The sequence below is a fragment of the Oryzias melastigma genome, linkage group LG19 (assembly GCF_002922805.2).
Source record: "Oryzias melastigma strain HK-1 linkage group LG19, ASM292280v2, whole genome shotgun sequence".
Classification (NCBI taxonomy): Eukaryota; Metazoa; Chordata; class Actinopteri; order Beloniformes; family Adrianichthyidae; genus Oryzias; species Oryzias melastigma.
In genome coordinates this window covers 1,813,905-1,835,991 of record NC_050530.1, presented here as the reverse complement: position 1 = coordinate 1,835,991, position 22,087 = coordinate 1,813,905, and the positions used below count along the sequence as shown (strand labels likewise).

Below are 22,087 nucleotides of genomic sequence, written 5' to 3'. Positions count from 1 at the left end.
GGCGGGGCTAACATGAAGAACCAATCAAAATCAATGAGGGTGGTAACCTCACTCCCGGTGTATTCACCGACTCTTATAACTGTGATAAATATGGTTTGTCTGTACTATCATAGTCTGAAGTTGTCCCAAGTTGGGCGTAAAAAGCAGAGTTTCATTCCGTACAAACTGCGCGACCAAAACGCTGTTCTAGCCCGTTCAAAGCTCCATCTTGTTGTGTTAAATATAGGCATCAAAAACGTCAAAAATATTGTAAACGTCCTTTTTAACATCCTTAAAACGTTCCGTTAGCCCGCCCTAATGTGCCACAACTGGGCTAAAAGTTTTGAAACGGAAATTTTCAGTTTAGAAAACAAAAATAAAATTAAAAAAAAAATTAGAAACTGATTTTTATTTTTTTTTAATTTAAATGTTGAGTTTTGATTAAATTATTTTTAAAATGGCAAAAAGTTTCTGACATTTTTTAATATTTTTTTGGCCAAACTGCACTTTTTTTTTTTTTTTAATAGTGGAGTCCAACTAATATTGGCCCCAATTTAGCTCCATACACATGTCATCGATCACCTCCTATTGATCTCCTCTCTGCGTCTTTATCCTGCCATTTTTGCAGAATGAATTAACTTCTGAATATTGGATCTCGTTGACGTGAAGCTGATGCTTCCATCCAACTGCTGACATTTACAACCCGCGTGGAGGAGAGGATTTATCGCCCCGTTCTGCTGTGGAATCGTGCTGATCTCTGCTTCTCCATCACCTTCTCATCGACTCGATAGAGCTCCACGGGTCTTCCAGACAGGAATGTCCAGGTTTTTATTTCCTGTCAGACTTGACGGGATCGTCTTCCTGAATTCCGACCGTTCACATTCCTGGGAGCTGCATGTTGTGTTGAGTATTATTTAGGCTTTTGGAGAAGAATTTAGGAGGAAATTCCACCTGAGTCAGGTGAGATGACAGGTGCTCCACCTGAAGGGGCGGGTTTTTCCATAAGCGTTGAAGCTGGAGTAAAGGTTGACGCCTCGTCGACCTTTCGCCTCCCAGCAGAAATCAGAGAACGAGGCGAAGACGATGAAAGTCCCCACATTTCATTCCCAGCTGCAGACAGAGAAGGCCCGCGTCGCTCAACACCTTATCTGACCGGACTCCAGTCTGCTGGGCTTTTCAAAGCAGACAGTCAGACGGAGAATTTTCAAAATGAAAGACTCCAGGCGCGCTTCACTTTTGCCACAAATTCGCTGAAATCGGCCTCTATAAACAGACAGAGTGGATTTAGAGGCTGAGAGATCCGCATGACTGATGAGCTGACATCTCTATGGGACGGCAGCATAATAATCCTTCCTTCTTGCTTTTTTCCACCTAATTTCTTTTTGATTCATCTGCCAGTTGTTTCTCTCAGATAAAAATATGCAAAAAATATGGAATAAAAGCAGAAATAAGGCTTTTATTCTAAAATAAACTTCAAAAGGGGCATACAAAGCAGAAGTCTGCACAAAAATAGTTATTTTTGCTGTAAAAAGGAAGTCTGAGGTTCTTAAATATTTTTAAGTGTTAAAATTGGAGAATAAATAATTGAGGAAGTGTTTTAAAATATGTACATATAAAACACAATTTAACCCTTTAAACACCAAAAAAGTATTTTTTTCCACTGCTTATCGCCTAGGTATGGAACCCCTGAAGGGACATTAAAGTCTTTCAGACAAAAACAATTGTAAAACATTTCTTTGGATGACAACAAAACGTGTTGAAAAGTTTCTTGGATTTACCAAACCTGGAAGGATTTCGGTCCGGTTTGCAAGAAAAAAAAGAACTTTCACTGAAAAAGTTGGTTCGTCACAGGTCATTTATGGCTTAACAAGGCGGAGGAAATGACTTTTTCATGAGACAGATTCTTCCTATCGTTTGATGAACAAAGCAGGTTGACGAAAACATTTAATACATCTGAAAACAGAAACCATTTTCTGTCAGGAGCTAACAAATCACCTTCAAATCCTCGCTAAATTTCCTCTCAATGGAAACTTGAGGAATAGACCAACGCTGTGCGTTTGTGTGAGGCCTAGATGTCTGCTTAATGCCTGACGAGGTTGGAAGGTCGTGAGAACCTGCAGCTCCGTTAAAAACCTCACAGAAGAACATCTTTCAGAACAAAGTCTGCAAAGACTTTCCAGGAAAAGTCCCATCAGTTTGACTAAACCACCGTGGAAGAACCCGCTTATTGTTATGGATGTCTGCGCCGGATTTGTCAGGAAATTGGGTTAATTATGCCTCAAATTCTGGCACACGGAGCTGCAGCTGAATCCGGGGACAAGCAAAACAGACGAGACATGGTGATGGGTGGAAATCTGGAAGCGGCTCCCGTTTCATGTCCGTCCAAGCTATCGTGTGGGTACGTGTGTCTCTTGGGTTTGTGCAGCAGCGTGGAGCCAGGAGGCCCCGCCCTGAACAGCCTGATAGATGGCACCAACAGAAGAAGGGAGCGTTCCCGGTATTAGCATGTTGGACTCTACCAGCAACAATTTCCTCTTTTCAGCTCACGATGCTGAAATTAATAAGGAGAGAAACCACAAGGAGGAAAGTGGTGGATGGTTTCAAATAAAAATTAAAGCTGTAGGTGGAGGCACCACTAGCCCTCGCAGACCCTTTTTTTTTAACCCGCCATCACTGGCTGAGCTTCTGCTACCCAACCCCCTCTCTCCCTTTCTGCCCTGCCCCCGATCAGATTTGCATGTGACAAACTCATTTGAGAAAAAAAAGCAGCTTTTTTCAAAATGGCGGCTTTTTGTTGGTTTTATCTCCATAGCAACCATTTTATTTTTTGGTCGTCTGGGGGGGATGAACAGATTTATGTCATTTTTAGAGCAATCAGCCAAAGTAACTTTTTGAATTTCCTTAGCAACGGATGTTTTTATGTTATTTACGCCCACATTCCTTATATGTTCATATTGTGTGTTACATCGTTTCATTCAGCTTGAGCCAGGGATTCATGTACCACATATTTTACAATATTTTTGTAAAAAAAATGTGCAAGCAACAGGGAAACGTCACATTTGCTAGCTTGCCACGCTAGTCTGTTCCAATTTTACAACTTCAAAGAATAGCATTTTTTACCAAGTAGCTTTCCAATGAAAATTCAAGGAGTTAGAGGGTGATATATTAAAAATTCTAGAAGGAGTTTGTAGCTGTTGAAAAAGTTTTTTTTCTTTTTTTTAGTTAAAAATGGCGACCGCTTCCTGAGGTCAAAGGTCAACAAAACTTTGGTCGTTGTTATAGACTTAACTTGGTGTGCGAAAATCGCTCGAACAAAAGTTTCCCAAATTGTGCAAAAATATTAAAATCCTATGAGCATCCCATAATAATTTCAAAACTTCCTGTGGATATTCTCGACATGCGTGTTTTGTTTTTATAACTTTATTTTGAAATATGTTTTTGAGCCCCATAAGAGGTTTTTGGCATCATTAACTTTATTTTTGCGGTTTCTCTCGCTGTGATGTCATCATTTTTGGGGGGGTTTCGCTCAAAGGCGCAGTAAGAAAGAAGAATTGTGAAAAATAATCCAGTTTCCAGCCCAAGACTCCAAACTAGGAAATTGTGGCATCACAGCAGCCGCAGGAAGCAGGAAGCATCCTGCTGCAATCTGTCCGTCTCCCCACCCCGTCTAATCTGTGCGTCCCTTCCTCCATCCTGTCTTCAGAGGGTCGGATGGAGGCAGGGCGTGGCCCCGAGGCCCCCCCAGCTGCCGTGGGACCGGCAGGAACCCGACTGCAGATTTTCCCATTCGATAAGAGCAGACGGACGGGGGCAGCTGTGACGAGTGCGGTCTCGGGCTCGTACGGACCCATGCAGACGCCTTATTTCCACAATCCGTCATTACAGGCTGTTCCACTATCTGATGGATATAATCACAACATCCTTTCATCCTGCTGTTTATTAACGAGACAGAAGACCTTTTTATAGCTTTGCTTTCATTTGGTGATTATGTTTGACTTGATTTTTGTCAGGACTCAACTATAATTTTAGAAACAGTGAATTTTGTATAGAAACTCGAAACGTTCATGACATTTGTACATCAGTTCTTTAGGAACATAGAATAATCTACTTTTTTACAGTTTATTACAAGAAGGAAAAAAATATTACTTTCAAAACAAGTTTAACCAAATGTACAAATTTAGATTTGCTCAATTTTTCACTGCAATACTTCAGAATAAATTATGTTTTCTCTGATGAACCTAAATTAATTCATGTAAGTTTAGTTTTTTAAGACCAGAGTGAAAAAAACTGAATGAAAACTGGTTTAAAATTCTTCAGTTCTTAATTCATGAACACGTCCTGGAGTTTTGGGGTGAATGTTTTGGATTTGTTGCCTTAGATTTCCTGTAGACAAGTGTTTGTCCTGTGTGTTTGATATTATTAGATAGCATGGAGCTAGAATTAAGACTTTAGTTCTATACTTTAATTTTTTTTTTTGGTACCTCAAGCTTACGACTTGAAACTTTTATTTTGTAATGTATCTTTCCACTTGAAAATTTCGTTTTGTATCGCTTCCTTAAGACTTGAAAAATGTTTTTTTCTCGCTAGCTTACAACTTGAAACTTCTGTTTTGCACTTGTAGCTTACGACTAAAAACTTTTGTTTTCTAACGCAGGCTACGACTAAACACTTTTGTTTTGCACCTGTAGCTCATGACTTGAAACTGTCGTTTTTTGTAAAGCTACCTTACGACTAGAAACTCTTGTTTTGTAACGCTACCTTACGACTAGAAACTTTTGTTTTTTTTATCACTAGTTTACGACTAGAAACTTTCGTTTTGTAACACTACCTTATGACTTGAAACTTGTTTTGCACCTGTAGCTCATGACTTGAAACTCTCGTTTTGTAAAGCTACCTTACGACTTGAAACTCTTGTAACGCTACCTTACGACTTGAAACTCTTGCAACGCTACCTTACGACTTGAAACTCTTGTTTTGCAACGCTACCTTACGACTTGAAACTCTTGTAACGCTACCTTACGACTAGAAACTCTTGTAACGCTACCTTACGACTAGAAACTCTTGTAACGCTACCTTACGACTTGAAACTCTTGTAACGCTACCTTACGACTAGAAACTCTTGTAACTGTACCTTACGACTAGAAACTCTTGTTTTCTAACGCTACCTTACGACTAGAAACTCTTGTTTTCTAACGCTACCTTACGACTAGAAACTCTTATAACTGTACCTTACGACTAGAAACTCTTGTTTTCTAACGCTACCTTACGACTAGAAACTCTTGTAACTGTACCTTACGACTAGAAACTCTTGTTTTCTAACGCTACCTTATGACTAGAAACTCTTGTAACTGTACCTTCCGACTAGAAACTCTTGTTTTCTAACGCTACCTTACGACTAGAAGCTCTTGTAACGCTACCTTACGACTTGAAACTCTTGCAACGCTACCTTACGACTTGAAACTCTTGTTTTGCAACGCTACCTTACGACTTGAAACTCTTGTAACGCTACCTTACGACTAGAAACTCTTGTAACGCTATCTTACGACTTGAAACTCTTGTAACGCTACCTTATGACTAGAAACTCTTGTAACTGTACCTTACGACTAGAAACTCTTGTTTTCTAACGCTACCTTACGACTAGAAGCTCTTGTAACGCTACCTTACGACTAGAAGCTCTTGTAACGCTACCTTACGACTAGAAACTCTTGTAACGCTACCTTACGACTAGAAACTCTTGTTTTCTAACGCTACCTTACGACTAGAAACTCTTGTAACTGTACCTTACGACTAGAAACTCTTGTTTTTTTATCGCCAGTTTACGACTAGAAACTTTTGTTTTACACCTGTAGTTTATGACTTGAAACTAGCAAGCAGCAGCGTTTCAGACCCTCTGCAGACGTTCCGGTCGCAGTAGTCTAGACGTAAGGACACAAACCATGACTGATCATCTCTGACTCGTGTTCAAAAATCATAGATCTGAGTTTAGAGGTTTTTGGGCATTTGGAAATGGCAGTTCTTTAGGAGCCGTTTGAAGTGATTCTAAAGACACATTATTTCATCAGAGACATCTCCAAGATCTCTTAGGCTAAGATAAGGAATGATACTGTCTGGGGCAGCTTTGCCCGTAGAACAAGTATCCCTTCACATTATTCTACGGGTCACATAGCGGTCTACGACCCTGATACTCAGTCTGCCCACTTTTCACTTCCAAACAGTCTGTTTCCACCCGTTAGGGCAGGTAAGGCATAAAGTTTGTATACTTTACAAACGAAAGGAGTGTGCACCGTCTTCTATAATGATAAATTGTTAAATTCTGCTCATTTTCACTTAGTTTGATTCAAAAATGTGGACAAAATATTTAAACATGTGGAAGAACTGAGCAACAACTGTCGTCAGAGAGCCGTTCTGCTCACCAGCGTAGGACTGAAGCGGTGCAGCATCAGCAAAATTAGGGAGTAATAACATCGACTCAACGTTTTTCCGGAAGCCACACGAGCAGCAAAATGTCTGTCACTCCGTCTTCCGTCCAGAGAAAACAGACCGATGATCTTCTCCCTCGCTCGCCGCTCTCAGGCCTTGAGATGGATCTATTGAGCGCTACGCCTCCATTTTTCCGCTCCGCTCAGGCATTCTTCAGCTCTTTCCTACCGACCTACCCCAGTGATGCGAAACCTCCTCGGTAAAAATACTTGTCACCACGTGGGAGCGTCTGCCAGACTAACCTTCAGAGTGTGCCACACACATGCAGGAGCTGCAGCCAGCGCCGCTTCACGACGGGCCAGCGCTCACGGAGGAGCAGGATGTTTGCAAATCCAGCTAAATCCAGAGAGCTTTTTCACAGAGGAGCGCTTTTTACTGCAATAAGTACAACAATTTTATGTATTTTAGCTTCTATTTTAAATATGTTATTACAAATAATACAAAATTCAATGACCAATTTAAATCTTGTGGAGTCATTTGGACATAAAAAAAATCTTAAGTTTTCATTACTTTTTATTCTTAAATATAAGTTTTATTTTTAAGTGATGAGTGGCATTATTTAAATAAAGGTCAGAGCCGCACACGACATAGTAAGAAAAAAATCAAAATGGCGGCTTTTCTGTTGGTTTATCTCCATAGCAACCATTTGATTTTTTCGTCGCCTGTGGGTGACTAACGGGTCTCTGTAACTTTTAGAAGAATTGGCAAAAGTAAATTTTTGGATTTCCTTGGCAACCGAGGTTTTTGGTTAACCACGCCCACATTTCTAATAATCATTTGCTATATAATTATGTGCAGCTTAATCCAAAACTCATGTATTCAACTTTCACAATATTCCGATACGGAATGTGCGAGCAACAGCGATACGCCACTTACAAGCTCACATGCTAACGCCGTTAGCATCTACAAATTTTTTGAATCAAAAATAGTTTTCCCCAAGAACTTCCCAATGATGTTTGATGAATTAAGAGGCAATAGATTGAAATACCCAAGTCAAATTTAGATGTGAAGAATCTACTTAAAGTGATTTTTATTTTTTTTCTCTTTCGGGAAAATTTAAAATGGCTGCCTCTTGGTGAGGTCAAAGGTCAATGAAACCTCACTAGTAGCTGTAAACTTAATCTGGCCACATGTTTGTTAAATTTGATAAAGAACGGTCAAACAAGGATGTTTGTTTTCTCCATATTGTGCGAAAAAAAAAAATAATTCACACTTTGTGACAAGATGTCCACCAAGCTGTAGTTCCTGTGGCCATCCCATAATAATTTTATCACTTCCCTTGAAGACTACATAAATAAGCAATTATTCAAACTTATATATATTAGCATAAAACTATAATTCCTGTAACAACATGTGTATTTTTGTTTAGGTTTTTTTATTTGAGATTTTTGCCGCATTAATTCTCCGCACAGTCTTTATATCGGGGGAGGGGCTCGTTCACTACACACAATAGTGTTTGTACCGCGTACTTTGAGTGTGCGATTTTTGGTCAGTTTGAGGATCAAATTTTTACTCAACACGTCAACAAAAAGAATCGTAAAAAAATCTGGACCTTACTTCCAAATTTACCTTAAAATGTGTCATTTTAGTGCTAATTTAAGATGATTATGGGCTAAAAATAGGTATTTTGGACTGTTATACCGCTTAAAATATGATATATTTGAAGGAAAATTGTATAAATATAGACACACTTTAAAAATTTTAACCTATTTAGAGGAAAAAAGGAAATTTTAAAGCATATTTCTAAACTCCAGAGCAATATATCTAAATACGAGTGTGTGTGTGTATAATATTTATACATATACATAAATGCACACGCATATATATATATATATATATATATATATATATAAAACGAAAACATCAATCTTTTTATTAAATTCTGATCAAGACAAATTCTTACAATTTATTGGCAGATTTTTTTCACTTTACAATATAAAAATAATCTAGTATTTTAAATATTTTAATAATAAATTGAGTTTTTGGCCAAGAATCTGTTTGTAAAAAGCCTAAAAGTGAAACAAGGCAATAAAAAAGTAATAAATAAAAAAATGTTCGGAATAGTTTTTTTTTTTAACAAAAAGAAGAAATAAAAAATCTAAAAATCAGATTTTAAATGCCGTATGCTTCAGTTTATCATCACTTCTTTAGATATAATCTAACTCAAAGTTAACTGTTGCATCAAACTACTTTAACTCAGATTTTTTCCCTTCATTAGTTCCTGTTACTCTTTAACAGGAAACAGTTTCTGCCAGAAAGTTCAGCATCCAACCACATTTTTAGAATTCAAGAATAGAACATATTTTAATTGATAATTATTCATAATACTTGTAAGCATAAAACTAGTATTTCTGTAACCCAAAGAAACATTTAAGTAACAGGAATGAAGTTTTTTTTCTTTATTTAATTAAGAAAATCAGGTTTTTGGTAAATAATCTACGGATATTTGACTGTTTTCCATCTCATAACAAATGTAGGGCCTACTTTACTTCACCTGCTCTCTTATTAACCTGCCTCCATCTTCCTCCGCCCACCGATCCTCTCCCTGGATTTGCCGGCGGTAATGAGAAGCCTCTGCGGCGCTTTGTAGTGGCTGAGGGACGTCGGCGTGTTTTGAAATCCCGTCACAGACGCTCATAACAGTCGCGGCCGAGCGGCTTTGAACCGTCAGCTGGTGAAAGAGGAACCCGGCGAGCTGGAGGGGCGGAGGAGGGAGAACCCGGCCTCGTTTGGGATGACGGATCTGCAGCGCGATGACATGCAGCGTTACAGCGTCCCTGTGATCCCCGGTGGTCCGTCGCCCAATCACAACCATCTGCAGACGACCTTCAGCCTGGAAGAGTCCATTCCTGCTCCCGTCGGATCCAAACGGATCACAAACGTTTCATGACCCAGAAAAGCTCCCAGTCTCCTCACACTCAGACGGAGGACTTCATTGATCCCAGATGTGGATCCGTCCTGTGGAGGCCGAGCTCAGCTGCTGTTCAGACGCCTGCGTGTTCAGAAATACTTTAGAACGTCTCCATTCGTCTTTCAAATCCTGAACTATCGTCTGCATGAGGCTGGATCATATTTTCTAGAAAAATCTGCAAACTTTCCTTTTTCCACAAATTTTTATCACAAACGTTGATTTGAGAAAAACATCCAGACTTTCAGTGAGTTTGTTTCCTCCAATCATCTCGATCTATTAACAAAGTGTTAACAAAATTTTTTAAAAAGTCAGTTTCTAGGATCCAAAACTTTTTTCACGTCACCGACCGGTTTGATGTCAGACAATATTTACTGGCCTGTAAAACGCTGAAGTCAGATTTTTTTTCCTTTTTCCTCCAGTTCTCAACTTTTAAGGGTAAAGTTCATCTTTAACTGCTGTAAAAAATATCTGCAGCTGCTTTAAACTTTACTTAAACACTAAATATTATGTAGGAACTACTAAAATGTGATTAATTAACATATAACTGACAAAATGGAAGAGAAAAAAATAAATAAATTCAACTTCAGCCTCGTCTGAAGTTGAATTTATTAACAAAAAAAACTTGTTTAAATGTAGTTTTTGAATAAACGTCATGAAATATTCACATTTATTTGATTTTTACTTTGTGAAATCGATCACGTCATATCAAATATTTAGAAAAATTAAAGAAAAGTAGTGAGAATGGTGCCTGAATTACCTTTCAAATCTAGGGGACTAGATAGTTTAGTAGTTAGGGGGGAAAATCGGACAAAACCTAAGAAATCGCGCACGGATTTTCACACGTCAAAAATGTGATGTTGAGTTTCCTAAAGTAGAACTTCATTAAGATTATTAATAAAACTAAATAAAAACCACAAACATGTAGTTTGAGGTTTTTTTCTCTTGACGTGGAGCCAACTGTCTCATGGACCGGTGTCGCTCCACAGCCTGGAGGACCACTATTCGAGGACAGTCTGGTTCATTAGAAGTTTAACTCTAAATTGTGGGCGGGACTGTTGGTGTGGAGGACACCCCCCTCCCCCCTTCCCTCCGATTTGCTGAGAGCTCTCCGTTTACATTCTCTAGCTAGCTTACAGCCCCTCACACCCCTAAGCTGACACTAGCGGTGGAACAAAAATGGCGAGGAACATCGTAGCCATCCGACTCAAGCGTCTACTTCCAATAAAGTCTACGTAAACGCACATAAACTCTCTTTTTTTTGTGTTCTCGGGTCGCAAGTTTTAAGTCCGATCTCGAGCTCTACGTACAAAACAGTCGTTGATCGCACTCTGGAAGTTTAACCTGTTGAACTTTGGCGCTATGTTGCGAAAAACATTGAACTTTGACCAATCAGGGACTTGGATTTTAGTAGCTTCCTTTTCAAAATGTACTAAGAATGAAGAGAAATAATAATTGTGCTCGGCTGGAATTCTGTGACACCAATCCTCCCGACCCTCTTCCAACTAAAGGTGGCGGACATGTGGCAGAAGACATAAAAAATAAAAATAAAAGAAGAAGAATCCTCTCCCTGCTGCTCCCTCGGTCGCTACCTGATCTGTAACGGCAACCTGATCCGTTCACACGTGCAAATATTAGGTCACTGTGGACAACTTTGCCATAGCTAAGCAATTTGACTGATTTACTCCTCTATTTTGTATTTTTTTCTACACTATGTGTTGCTATAAGATTGTAAACCTTGTAATTCACTAATAAATACAGTACAGTTTTCAGATGAGGAAAATAAAGATGTTCACAGATCAGTTTATGAATTTAGTGGCATATTTTCTATGTCACAAATTTTCCAAATTGCTTTTTTTGTCTACTTTTTATTCGCAGTGATTTGAATTTTTTTTTAAATGCAATTTTTAAGCTGAATTTTCTTAATTTATGTCCTCCATTATGAGGAAACATGTTAAAAAACTCCAAATCATCTGAGTAGGTCTTGAAAGCGTCCCACAAAAACCCTCTGGATAAACATTTGGCAGATCTGTTTACTGTACGTTTGTATTTATTTACGATTCTGTTCACAGTCGCTTTGCAAATGTGGTTACAGCTTATCTGAAGTCAGAAAGAAGGTTCGTGTTTGTCTGCAACAACATGATCCACAAGGTTTTGACTGTGAGAACTGAAGATAAATGATTTCTATCAGGAACAAAGAGTTTCGTGTGGACTGCTTTGGTGCTAAATCAGTAATGATCATGAAGTTTGATCAGATCAGCTCCAATAGGATGATTAAAAATGCAGTTTGGAAGTATATATTGTATGTAAAAATCATTTATTATGCTAGAACTCTTAGCATTTGATTATTCAAGGTTTTTTCCCTTTTTTTTATTGTTCTCCATGTTTTAGGAAAAAGGTGGGTAATCGTGAGCTCGCGTTTGTTCTTCAGTTGTTGCTAATAAAGCTCAAAAGACATTTTATTTTACCATTTGCAGCAAAAATGTAAAAAAAAAAAAAAAAAAATGCCCCATAGTTGGACTTGTAATGAAACCAGAAAACAATAACTAAAAGGTGATTAGTTACTGATCAACTGGGTGGTTTTTTGTGTGGTTTGGCAGTTTTCAGACTTTTTGGCTGGAAAATCGTGACTATCTGGCAACACCGTCTTTTAGGAGTCAGTAATTAAGCTAAAACCAGATCTGAGTAATGTCACATTTACTGCTTTTGTGGGATCAGTATTTCACCTCCATGTTGCATGACATCCTTTTGGCTTTGCCCTTTGCTTTCCTGCTCATCACTTTCTGATTTTTTCAGTGGGAAACTATTCCAGACATCTGTTTTTGGAGTTGTTGGTGCCTTCAGCAGTAAAGTTGCCACCGTGTCTACCTCCATGGGGTTCTGGCGGGTACAGATCCCCCGTAGAAACCCACAAAACCAGCAGGGCTACGGCTACTACCACACAGGAACATGAAAATACTCCAGAAAAATCCACCCGGAGATGCTGTTTCTTTCAAGTGTTGATCATTTTTTTAAGTCCCAGCTGTATTTCAAAGGGAATTCATTTTGATTTTACTGTTTTTTTGGTTTAAAAATTCTTTATTTTAAGGAATCAAAATAAAAGTAATGCAAAAAACATGACAAAAACACTACTTTATGTATCAAAATTAGGATAATTAGTCATTAAATTTATTGGAAAATACATTTAAATACACCTGTAATTAATGTAATTATTACTTTAAACAATAAATCCAATACACAAAACAATGAGACCATTAAATATTAAGTTTAAATCAAACAAAAAGAAAATCAAACCATTATGTCCTTATATTATCCCTGAATTTTCTGCAGCTCTCTAAGCAGCTCAGAGATCTCCTATAAATACCAGAAGTTGGGTATGTGGGTTACCCTCGACGCTGCTCGCCAAGGTTAAAGCTGCACTTGGACAGGAGCTCGACTTGGACCAGACGGAGAAACGGAGCCGGTCCCGTCACCACACAGAAGAGCTTCTAAAGCCCTTTTCACCAGCAGACCATCTGCAAAGCCTCCGACCGTCACCGCACGCCTGCTAAAGACAGAAGAGGCCTGGAAACTGGCAAATCACAAATGCTTCACAAACTCCGCTTAAGATTCTAATCATTTCTTTAAATTCAAAGTTTTCAGAAGAACGTTAAAATTGACTTGGACAACTGAAAACAAGAGGGGTGTATTGGAAAGAGTGAGGCGATACGATGTGTATCCTGATAAGTGTCTCGCGATACATATCCCATGAAACGCATCTTGAGATATCCATCCCGATACATGTGTCACGATACGATATGTGTCTCACGACACGATACGTATCATGATACACGTCTCACGACACGATACGTATCATGATACACGTCTCACGATACGATACGTATCATCATACACATCTCACGATGTGTCCTGATAAGCCTCTCAAAATACGATACGTATCTTGCAATACGATCTTTGTCCTGATATGTGGCTCACGATACAACATGTATCACGATACGTGTCTTGATATGCGTCTCACGATACGTATCATCATACACATCTCACGATGTGTCCTGATAAGCCTTTCAAAATGCGATACGTATCTTGCAATACGATCTGTGTCCTGATATGTGGCTCACGATACGATACATGTCTCGCGACACCATACGCGATTAGAGAAGCCTCTCACGTCACGATACGCGTCTTGATACGCGTCTCACGATGCGATACGCGTCTTGATATGCGTTTCACAATACGTATCATGATACACGTCTCACGATCTGTGTCCTGATATGTGGCTCACGATACGATATGTATCACGATACGATACGCGTCTCGCGACACGATACGCATCTAGAGAAGCGTCTCACGACACGATACGCGTCTCGATACGCGTCTCACGACACGATACGGGTCTCGAGAAGCGTCTCACGACACGATACGGGTCTAGAGAAGCGTCTCACGACACGATACGCGTCTTGATACGCGTCTCGCGACACGATACGCATCTAGAGAAGCGTCTCACGACACGATACGCGTCCTGATATGCGTCTCACGACACGATACGCGTCCTGATACGCGTCTCACGACACGATACGCGTCCTGATACGCGTCTCACGACACGATACGCGTCCTGATATGCGTCTCACGACACGCGTCCTGATACGCGTCTCACGACACGATACGGGTCCTGATACGCGTCTCACAATACGATATGCGTCTTGATACGCGTCTCACGATACGTATCCTGATACACGGTTCATGATATGATAAATGTGCAGATACGCGTCTCACTATACGATGTGTCTCCCGATACTTATCACAAAATATCCCAAGACTTTGCCAGAACAATTTTTCAAGATTTTGTCATCAGCGCATGACCTCAGCTCCATGGATTTACTCGTTCTTCTCTGAGCCCGCTGTGAAGCGCTGCATCCCAGGCTTATACACAAAACTAGTAGCTAAGTGGGATCTAGTTTCGGTTCGGTACTCATCCCAAGTAAAAAGTATGTAGTACATGTCTCATAACAACAGAAAGACTGAACAGTTAACACAAGGTGGTTCTCACGAGATCTTCCAAAACTGCTCAGAGAAGTTCAGTGCTGCCAACTAGTGGTCAGGAGTTTAGGTTTAAAGTAAGACGCTGAATGAGGCTCAAATGAATATTTAAATTTCGTCTTTTCAGCATTTTAAATAAAACAAATAAAACAAAATATCACGATATATCGCCAGATTGATTTTTCTCAACAACCCTACTGAAAACGTCCAGCAAAAACAGAAGTTTAATAAAATAAGGGCCTTCGTTGAATTTGGTTCATGCAGGCAGACGAGCTGTCAAGTAAAGATGGAAATCTGGGAGCGCTTTTCAACCTGAACAAAGCAGCAGCTGCACGCACAGGTAGAACATCCTAGACTGATCTTGAGATTATTGTAAAGAGATAAAAATAAAATAGTTTGATGGACGGCAGTGAGGTTTTTAAAATGTCAGATTTGTAGATGTTAAAGTTCAGCAAATCTTCCAACTGGAGAAGATTCAGTTTAATGGATCCTAAAAACATCTTAGTTTAAGTCTCAGGTTTTTATATATTTTAAATAAAAGTTTTAATTCAGAATGAGAAATGAGAATGAAAAAATTCAGAATGAAAAAATGAGTAATATTTTTCCTTTTTCCACATATTTTAGGAAAAACGCAAAAATATTTTGCTTTTTTTTGGTTCATTCTCATTGCTTTTACTTTCAATTTTTTTCAGTTTTATTCTTAAAAGATCTCTAAAAATCACATTTAATAGACAACTCAGATAAAATAAAGTGTTGCAGATGCTTTAGATTCAAAATAAATAAATTAAAATCAACAAACAGGCAGATTAGAAAATAAATAACCAAGTTGGTTGAAGGAAAAACCATTAAAAAAAACCAACAACTCTGGGGTGGAAAAGACGGACAAACAGCCTGCTGAGGATGAGGGATAATAATATACTGAGGGAAGCTAATGAGTAACCAGGAGCAGCTGGGATTCAAACTGAAACACGTGTGAACAATTAGCCTGAAACGGAGAGACGGAGCGAACCAGAACCGAGGGTCAAACGGCTCACAGAGACGCAGAAACAAATCAAACGCTGCAGAAATTAAACCAATAAAAGCTTTAAAGTAAACAGCTTAACACTTTTTCTGAGGTTAAATAGTAAATTCATAATTAATTTGACTTAAAACAAATAAACAAAAGACGAGGAACGAAAAAAGCAAACAGATTTTAGACTTTAAGGTCCTTAGATAAACATATTTGATAAACAACTTGGATACACTTAGTTGTTAATATAATACAAACTTCTTAAACCCTAAAAAAAATCAAATTTTCTGCTTTCTTCTGCTAAGAGTTAGACTTTTTAAAACGTGTTTTTTGTGCCTGATTTAACCAAAATAAAAGTACATAACTATATGTTTTTTCTTGGTTTTAATGTATTTGTAAATGAGCATCCATGTGAAATAAAACAATAACAAACTCCTAGCTAAATAAAAGAAAAACGAAGAAATTAGCCTAAAAATGAATAAACCGATGAACTTTATTTCTCTAAAGTCAAGACCCAAATATACTTTTTCTATTGTAAAATCTTTCCCAGTGAAGTTTTATGATAATGCGGTATGATTGGATATGCATAATACTGGCTCACTGGAAATGTCACATGTCAAAAGCTGAGTCCCTGATTGGCAGATGTGATGCCAACATGTTTAGATTGAACTCTCGCCGCTCAAATCACGCCTCCAAATTTGCTTTTGGGATGCGGGCGGAAATGTCGGTATGGAAGCCAGCTTCGTTAATCTCCCAGCATTCCTTCGTTCACACTCTCTCTAGCTAGCTTATAGCGCCTCACAAATCCAAGCTAACATTAGCTATTAGCATTAGCTGCCTGCTCAGCCAAATGGTGGAAAACATGTTTTAAAAAAATGTTTTGTTGTTTTATCACTCCCCAAAGTACGGAGCCTCTAAAGGGAAATTCAAGTAAAAGAATTTAAGTAAAAACTTTTTTTTTTTCCATAAAATGAAATAATAAAAATCAATTAGTAACCAGGACATTTTTTTATTACATTTTTTTAAGAAAAAAAAAACAGTTACTATATGGTATGTACATGTTTTAAACATAACTTTTTTGTTTAAAAAAATAAAAAAAGAAAAAAATAATAAAAAATCTGTATTGTAACTGTCGCGGACCAGATAGTAACTGGTGTACAACGGTTACCAACCGGTGTGCACCAATTAGGAACCAACATTTTTTTTTAGTTTCATTTTTAGAATAATTAAGTTCTGGTGAGAAAACAGAATTTCTTTTTTTTTTTTACTTCAATTTTTTTTACTTTGATGTCTCTTTAGGGGTTCCATACCAAAGCAATAAGCAGCAAAATAAATCACCTTTTTCTCTTTTTTTGGGGTAGTTAAAGGGTTAAGCAAAAAAAAAAAAAATGAAACTGTGAGGAATATTGGAGATATCCTGCTGTTTAGTTTGGAGCCAGATGAGAAAAATGAAGACGTACATGGATCTATTTGTCTACAAGTGAAAGATTTACAGTTGAAACGGAGCAGGACTACTTTGTCACAAACTGGACCTTTTCAAACATCCAGTTTTCATCTAGTAATGATCCAATAATAAATAATCAGAATAAATAAGTGCTCAGAAATGCAGTTTTAACTTTAAACTGTTATTTATGTCCCTCATCGTGAAAAAATGAATATTAAAATCACCAAACAAAATTTTAGACTAATGAAAATTGTGTTTTTAACGTTTTTGTGGCACTTTTTTGATCATATAAAATTATGAAATTAAGCTTCAGATTTCTGAGTAAATAAAATGCTGTGAACTACTGCTGCTCTGAGAAACCTTTTCCTGAAAACACTTTTTTTTCATTTATTTTGGCTAAAAATGGCATAATTATTATTAAAAGAAAGACCACTAAGAAAACTTTTACTACACATCTAAAGATGATTGGAAATGATCTTGTCATCACTTGTAAATTAGTGGAAAGCATCTTTTCTACACATATTAATAATAATGTCGGCATTCAGCAACTAACTAAAAAATGTTGCTTTTTTTGGTTTTACTAATAACAAATACTGTTTCTGTTCTCTTTTTGGCAGGAACTTGATGCCTCGGACTCTGGAAGGACAAATCACGATGGAGAAGACTCCAAGTTACTTCATCACCAAAGAAGCCCCTCGCCGCGTCCTCTCCATGAGCCGCCACACCAAACTCATCGTGGTCGTGAGAGACCCGGTGACCCGGGCAGTATCCGACTACACTCAGACTCTGTCCAAATCCCCCGGACTGCCCACGTTCCAGAACTTGGCCTTTCGGAACGTCACCGCCGGCCTCATCGACACGTCTTGGAGCGCCGTGCGCATCGGCCTCTACGCCAAGCACCTGGAGAACTGGCTCCGCTACTTCCCGCTCTCGCACTTCCTGTTCGTCAGCGGGGAGCGGCTGGTGACGGACCCGGCGGGGGAGATGGGGCGCGTCCAAGACTTTCTGGGGCTGAAACGGGTGGTTTCAGACAAGCACTTCTACTTTAACCAGACCAAAGGGTTCCCCTGCCTGAAAAAGCCGGAGGGCAGCAGCCGACCGCGCTGCCTGGGGAAGTCCAAGGGCAGACCGCATCCTCAGATACCGTCTGAGGTCCTACTCAGGCTCAGAGACTTCTACAGACCCTTCAACCTCAAGTTCTACCAAATGACCGGCCACAACTTTGGCTGGACCTGAACCAAAGATTGTTGAATCCTGTTGTGTTGAGAAAATCTGTTTCCTTAACCCTTTAACTACCCAAAAACCAAAAAAAAATATTTCTTTTTTTTGCTGCTTATTGGCTTCGTACGGAGCCCCTAAAGAAGCATCAAATTAAAAAAAAACATTTTTGTTTTTTTGACTAAAATTACATACACAGATTTTTTTTTTTTTTTTTCTTAAATTTTTAGAAAAAAAAATTCTGGTTAGTCACTGGTGTGCACCAGAAAGTAACTGAAAATTTTTTTTCTAAAAATTTAACAAAAGAAAATTATATATATTAAAAAAAACTAAGATTTTTTTATTTATTTCAATTTTTAGAAAAACAATTTTTTTTTTTTTTTTACCTCAATTTTTTTTCCTTCTACGTCCCTTTAGGGGTTCCGTACACCTGGAGAGTAATACACACAATTAATATTTTTAAAAACATGTTTTCTAAATGTTTCCCACCATTTGGTTAAGCAGGCGGTTAAAGGGTTAAAGAAATCACCATTTTCAAAAGCCATTCCAACAAACCTGCCACAGCTTGACCTTTCAGAGCCAAAAGGGAAAATCTCCTCGAGCTTGGACAGTTTAAACTGATTCTTAGGGTTTTTAAAGTCCTGGAGTGACGATCCATCACTGTGGTTTACAAGGAAAAAACCTTCCAAATTCATGTCAAAAAAAGATCCAGGCGGTTCTGATTCTAGTGTCGCTGATGACAGTAAAGAAGCCGAAGACTTGTTTTTGCATGATTGGAGCATAACGTGAACACCAGTAAGCTCGGAAATACCAGATGAAGTTGTAGGGAAGAAGCCGGGGTCAAGAGCCTTAGTGCCGTTGAGCAACTACCAAAAGATCATAAGTTTCAATAAATTCAAATAAAATAAGGCCTAAAAATGATTTTATTTGGTTTATTCTGAAAACTAAAGCCTTAAAATGAACAAAAGATTAAACTTTTACCAATTCAGTTATGAATTCTCACCTAAAAAGAAAAAAAAACTAAATTTTGCCTGAAAAAACAAATACTTGACTCGTGAAGAGAAAAAATATAAAGATGTTGGGAAAAAAAGCAAGTTTTTAGTCCATTATTGCGGCGAGTTACGGTTATTCACAGAAATGGCTGCCATGCGCAATCCCACCACTAGGGGGAGCAAAGCAAACGCAAAACGGCATAACAAGAGATGAAGAAATAAACTTCGTGAACAATATAATATTAAGTGATTAGCCTACTAGGTTAGTTGAGGTATTTTTAGAGAAAACAAAGCTACAGATAAGTTGATCACAGGTTACTGTCCTGTCATGATTCTGGTCCGACCTGCTTGAGATCAGACGGGTAGAATGTGGTTAAATAATAAATTCTCACCTCAAAATATTTTTTCTGCCTTAAAAAAAAAACAAATATAGTTTTCAATTTGGTGATTTATTAATGCATTCTTTAAAGTGAAGTTCTACTCCGATTGATCAGTAAACTTCAGCTCTGATAATAAAGTCAAAAATATCTGTGACCTCACAGGCAGTTAGGGACTATTTTCTCGCGTTTCTTCCCAGGTCATCACATTTTGACTCATGGTTAAGGACCCCTTTGTTTCGGGTGTCCCCAACTCGTCATTTTTTGAAGTGCTGGCTGTTCCAATTGAATCAAGGCTCCCCAACCGCCGGGTCAAAACCGGTACCTGTCCAGTGCGTGAATGTGGACCGCACCGGTTTAGGGATGGTCATGGAGTGTGGACTCTTCTTCAGACGAGAGGCCTCCTTTTCTCTTCCTAACCTTAACCCAGGTGATCGGTACTGGTACTGGACATGGATTGGTACCAGATGTAGACCAGTACCAGTACCAGTACTAGATGCAGATCCGTACCGGACGCAGATCAATAGTAGTTCCAGGCGCACACCGGTACCTGTGCCCTAACCCAGTACCCTCGGGACCCCTTAACCCTAGCACCAGGGTTAGGGTACCACGTTAGGGTACCAGTACGGGCCACGTCCCAAGAGAAAGAAAAAACCTTTAGAAAAGAGCAGACACACATCACTCTAGAACACCTCAAGTGCTTCAAGTCTGTAAAGCTCAAACTGTGGCTCAAAAACTATTCAAAGCACAAATACTGAAAAAAAAAATCTAAAACACCAGAAAGAAGCTAGTTTTGTGATGCTACGTTCACATCGGGCAAGAACGCGACGAACTTTTGTCGCTACCTGACACTAGCACATACAGGTGGAAGAGGTTGTATGTGAATGATTAATTTGAAACCATCAAAAATGACACCACCACCAAACCAAGTCTCTGATTGGTCAAAGTTTACCTTTCAAGGTGCATTCAAAGGTGTTTTGTAAAGCCAGAAAACTCACTTAAAGGGTAACCAAACCCTAAATTGACTTTTTTTTACTTCTATAAATGGCGATTTAAAGATACTCTGTTGGTCATCGCCAATTTTTTTGATAAATTAAAATAAACTTGCTTAATTCTTGAAAATATAGTCATAAACCGGTTGTGTGCTGCCCCCTACAGCTTGAATTGGTGTATTACAGTTGAATTTTATGATTGGTTTCAGGAAATCCCACATCTTGATCTGTAGTCCTGCCCCTAAGCCCCGCCCCTCTGACTGGATTTTTACATTTCGGTTGTGGGTGGAGTCAGCCTCCAACTTCCCTGTTTGGTTGCCCTTTAAAAACATTAAGAACGCTAGAAAAGTGCATATGTGTGCGTTTACAGACTTTTTTATTGATAGTTGTCAAGTGAACGCACATCACTGCGACCGGTGTGAACGTAGCATCAAAGACCCAACGGTTGAACAGCACAGGAATACCCGGACAAGCCCCCAAAAACCTGCAAACAAAAGGAAATCGGTCCTTACACACTGCAGTACAATCACAACAGGTGTGAATGGGTGAGACATCAAACATTCTGCTTGATGACATTTGTAAATTAAATGAAATTTTATACAGTGTGTACAGCTTTTTCTATTGCAATAAAAAGATTTTTTTAGATATTGCAAGACTGAATTCCCAGGACCAGCGCTCATGAAACATTGTCCTCTTCCTGCTGTAAATTTGCTTTTATTTATATCTCTTTTCTTTGTGTCTTTTCTTTTCATCCAACTGTGCTCTTCTAAAAGCCTAATTTATTGGAAGAAAAACTGATTTTTTTCCTGGAAATCTTTTTTATTTCTGCTTTAAAATGACTACAGTTTTTTATTCTGAAATGAGTGTTGGGTTTATGCGTACTTTTACCTTCTGTTGAGGTTTAGTCCATCGTGAACTCTGCCAAGAACACAATAGACATCTGCTGGGCAGATGCTCTGAAGAAAAACAACACAAAAAGTCATTTTTATACGGTTCTGTCAGAAGATGACAGCTTTTTGAAGCAGACTGAAACCATGTGTTAGACTGTAAAAACAATAAAATGTGCTCGTCTGGGATCTTAATGGATGAAGAAGAAGAAGAAGTCCACTCTTGCATTAGCGGCTGTAACTCAATGATGGTTCTCGCTCAGCATTAGCTTGGAGGAAAAGTGCCTCTCCATAATGTCATTTTAGTGCTGCATTTTCCACATGACGTCAAAACTTCAACAAACTTATCAAAGTTACAGAGATAAATCAATGCAACTAAAATATTTGCTTATTCTCTTTATTTTAGAAAATATTTGTTCAACTTGTAATCTGACTTGCTAAATCTAAGTCATAAAACTTTTGTCACTTGCTGCTGGTTACCTGGACCAGGTGTGTTCATTCGTTCATTCATTCAATCCATGAGCCCAAAACCCCAAAACCTGCAGCAGCCGCACAAATCCACCCCATACAGAAGTAGGGCGGCCACCATTAGTCGACTAATCGATGACTAATCGATTAGTCGACTAATCGATGACTGATGGACTTAAAATAGTCAATGACTAATTTAATAGTCGGATTCGTCGTTACTATATATTCTGCTAGCTTTATGAGCTATTTTGGCATTTATTGAGGTGTTTTAAAGGCCATTTTGGAATTTAGCTAAT

At 38.6% G+C, this 22,087-nt stretch overlaps 1 protein-coding gene across 1 annotated transcript in view; it reads left to right on the top strand.

The window, feature by feature from the left end:
* si:dkey-121b10.7 (heparan sulfate glucosamine 3-O-sulfotransferase 6) overlaps positions 1–18,171 on the top strand; it is a 26,543-nt gene extending 8,372 nt beyond the window's left edge. The window contains exon 2 of the mRNA XM_024284304.2: positions 17,475–18,171. Coding sequence (XP_024140072.1) covers positions 17,475–18,093 — 619 coding nt within the window. The 3' untranslated portion in view covers positions 18,094–18,171. The remainder of the gene's footprint in view (positions 1–17,474) is intronic.
* The last annotated feature ends 3,916 nt before the right edge of the window (positions 18,172–22,087 follow it).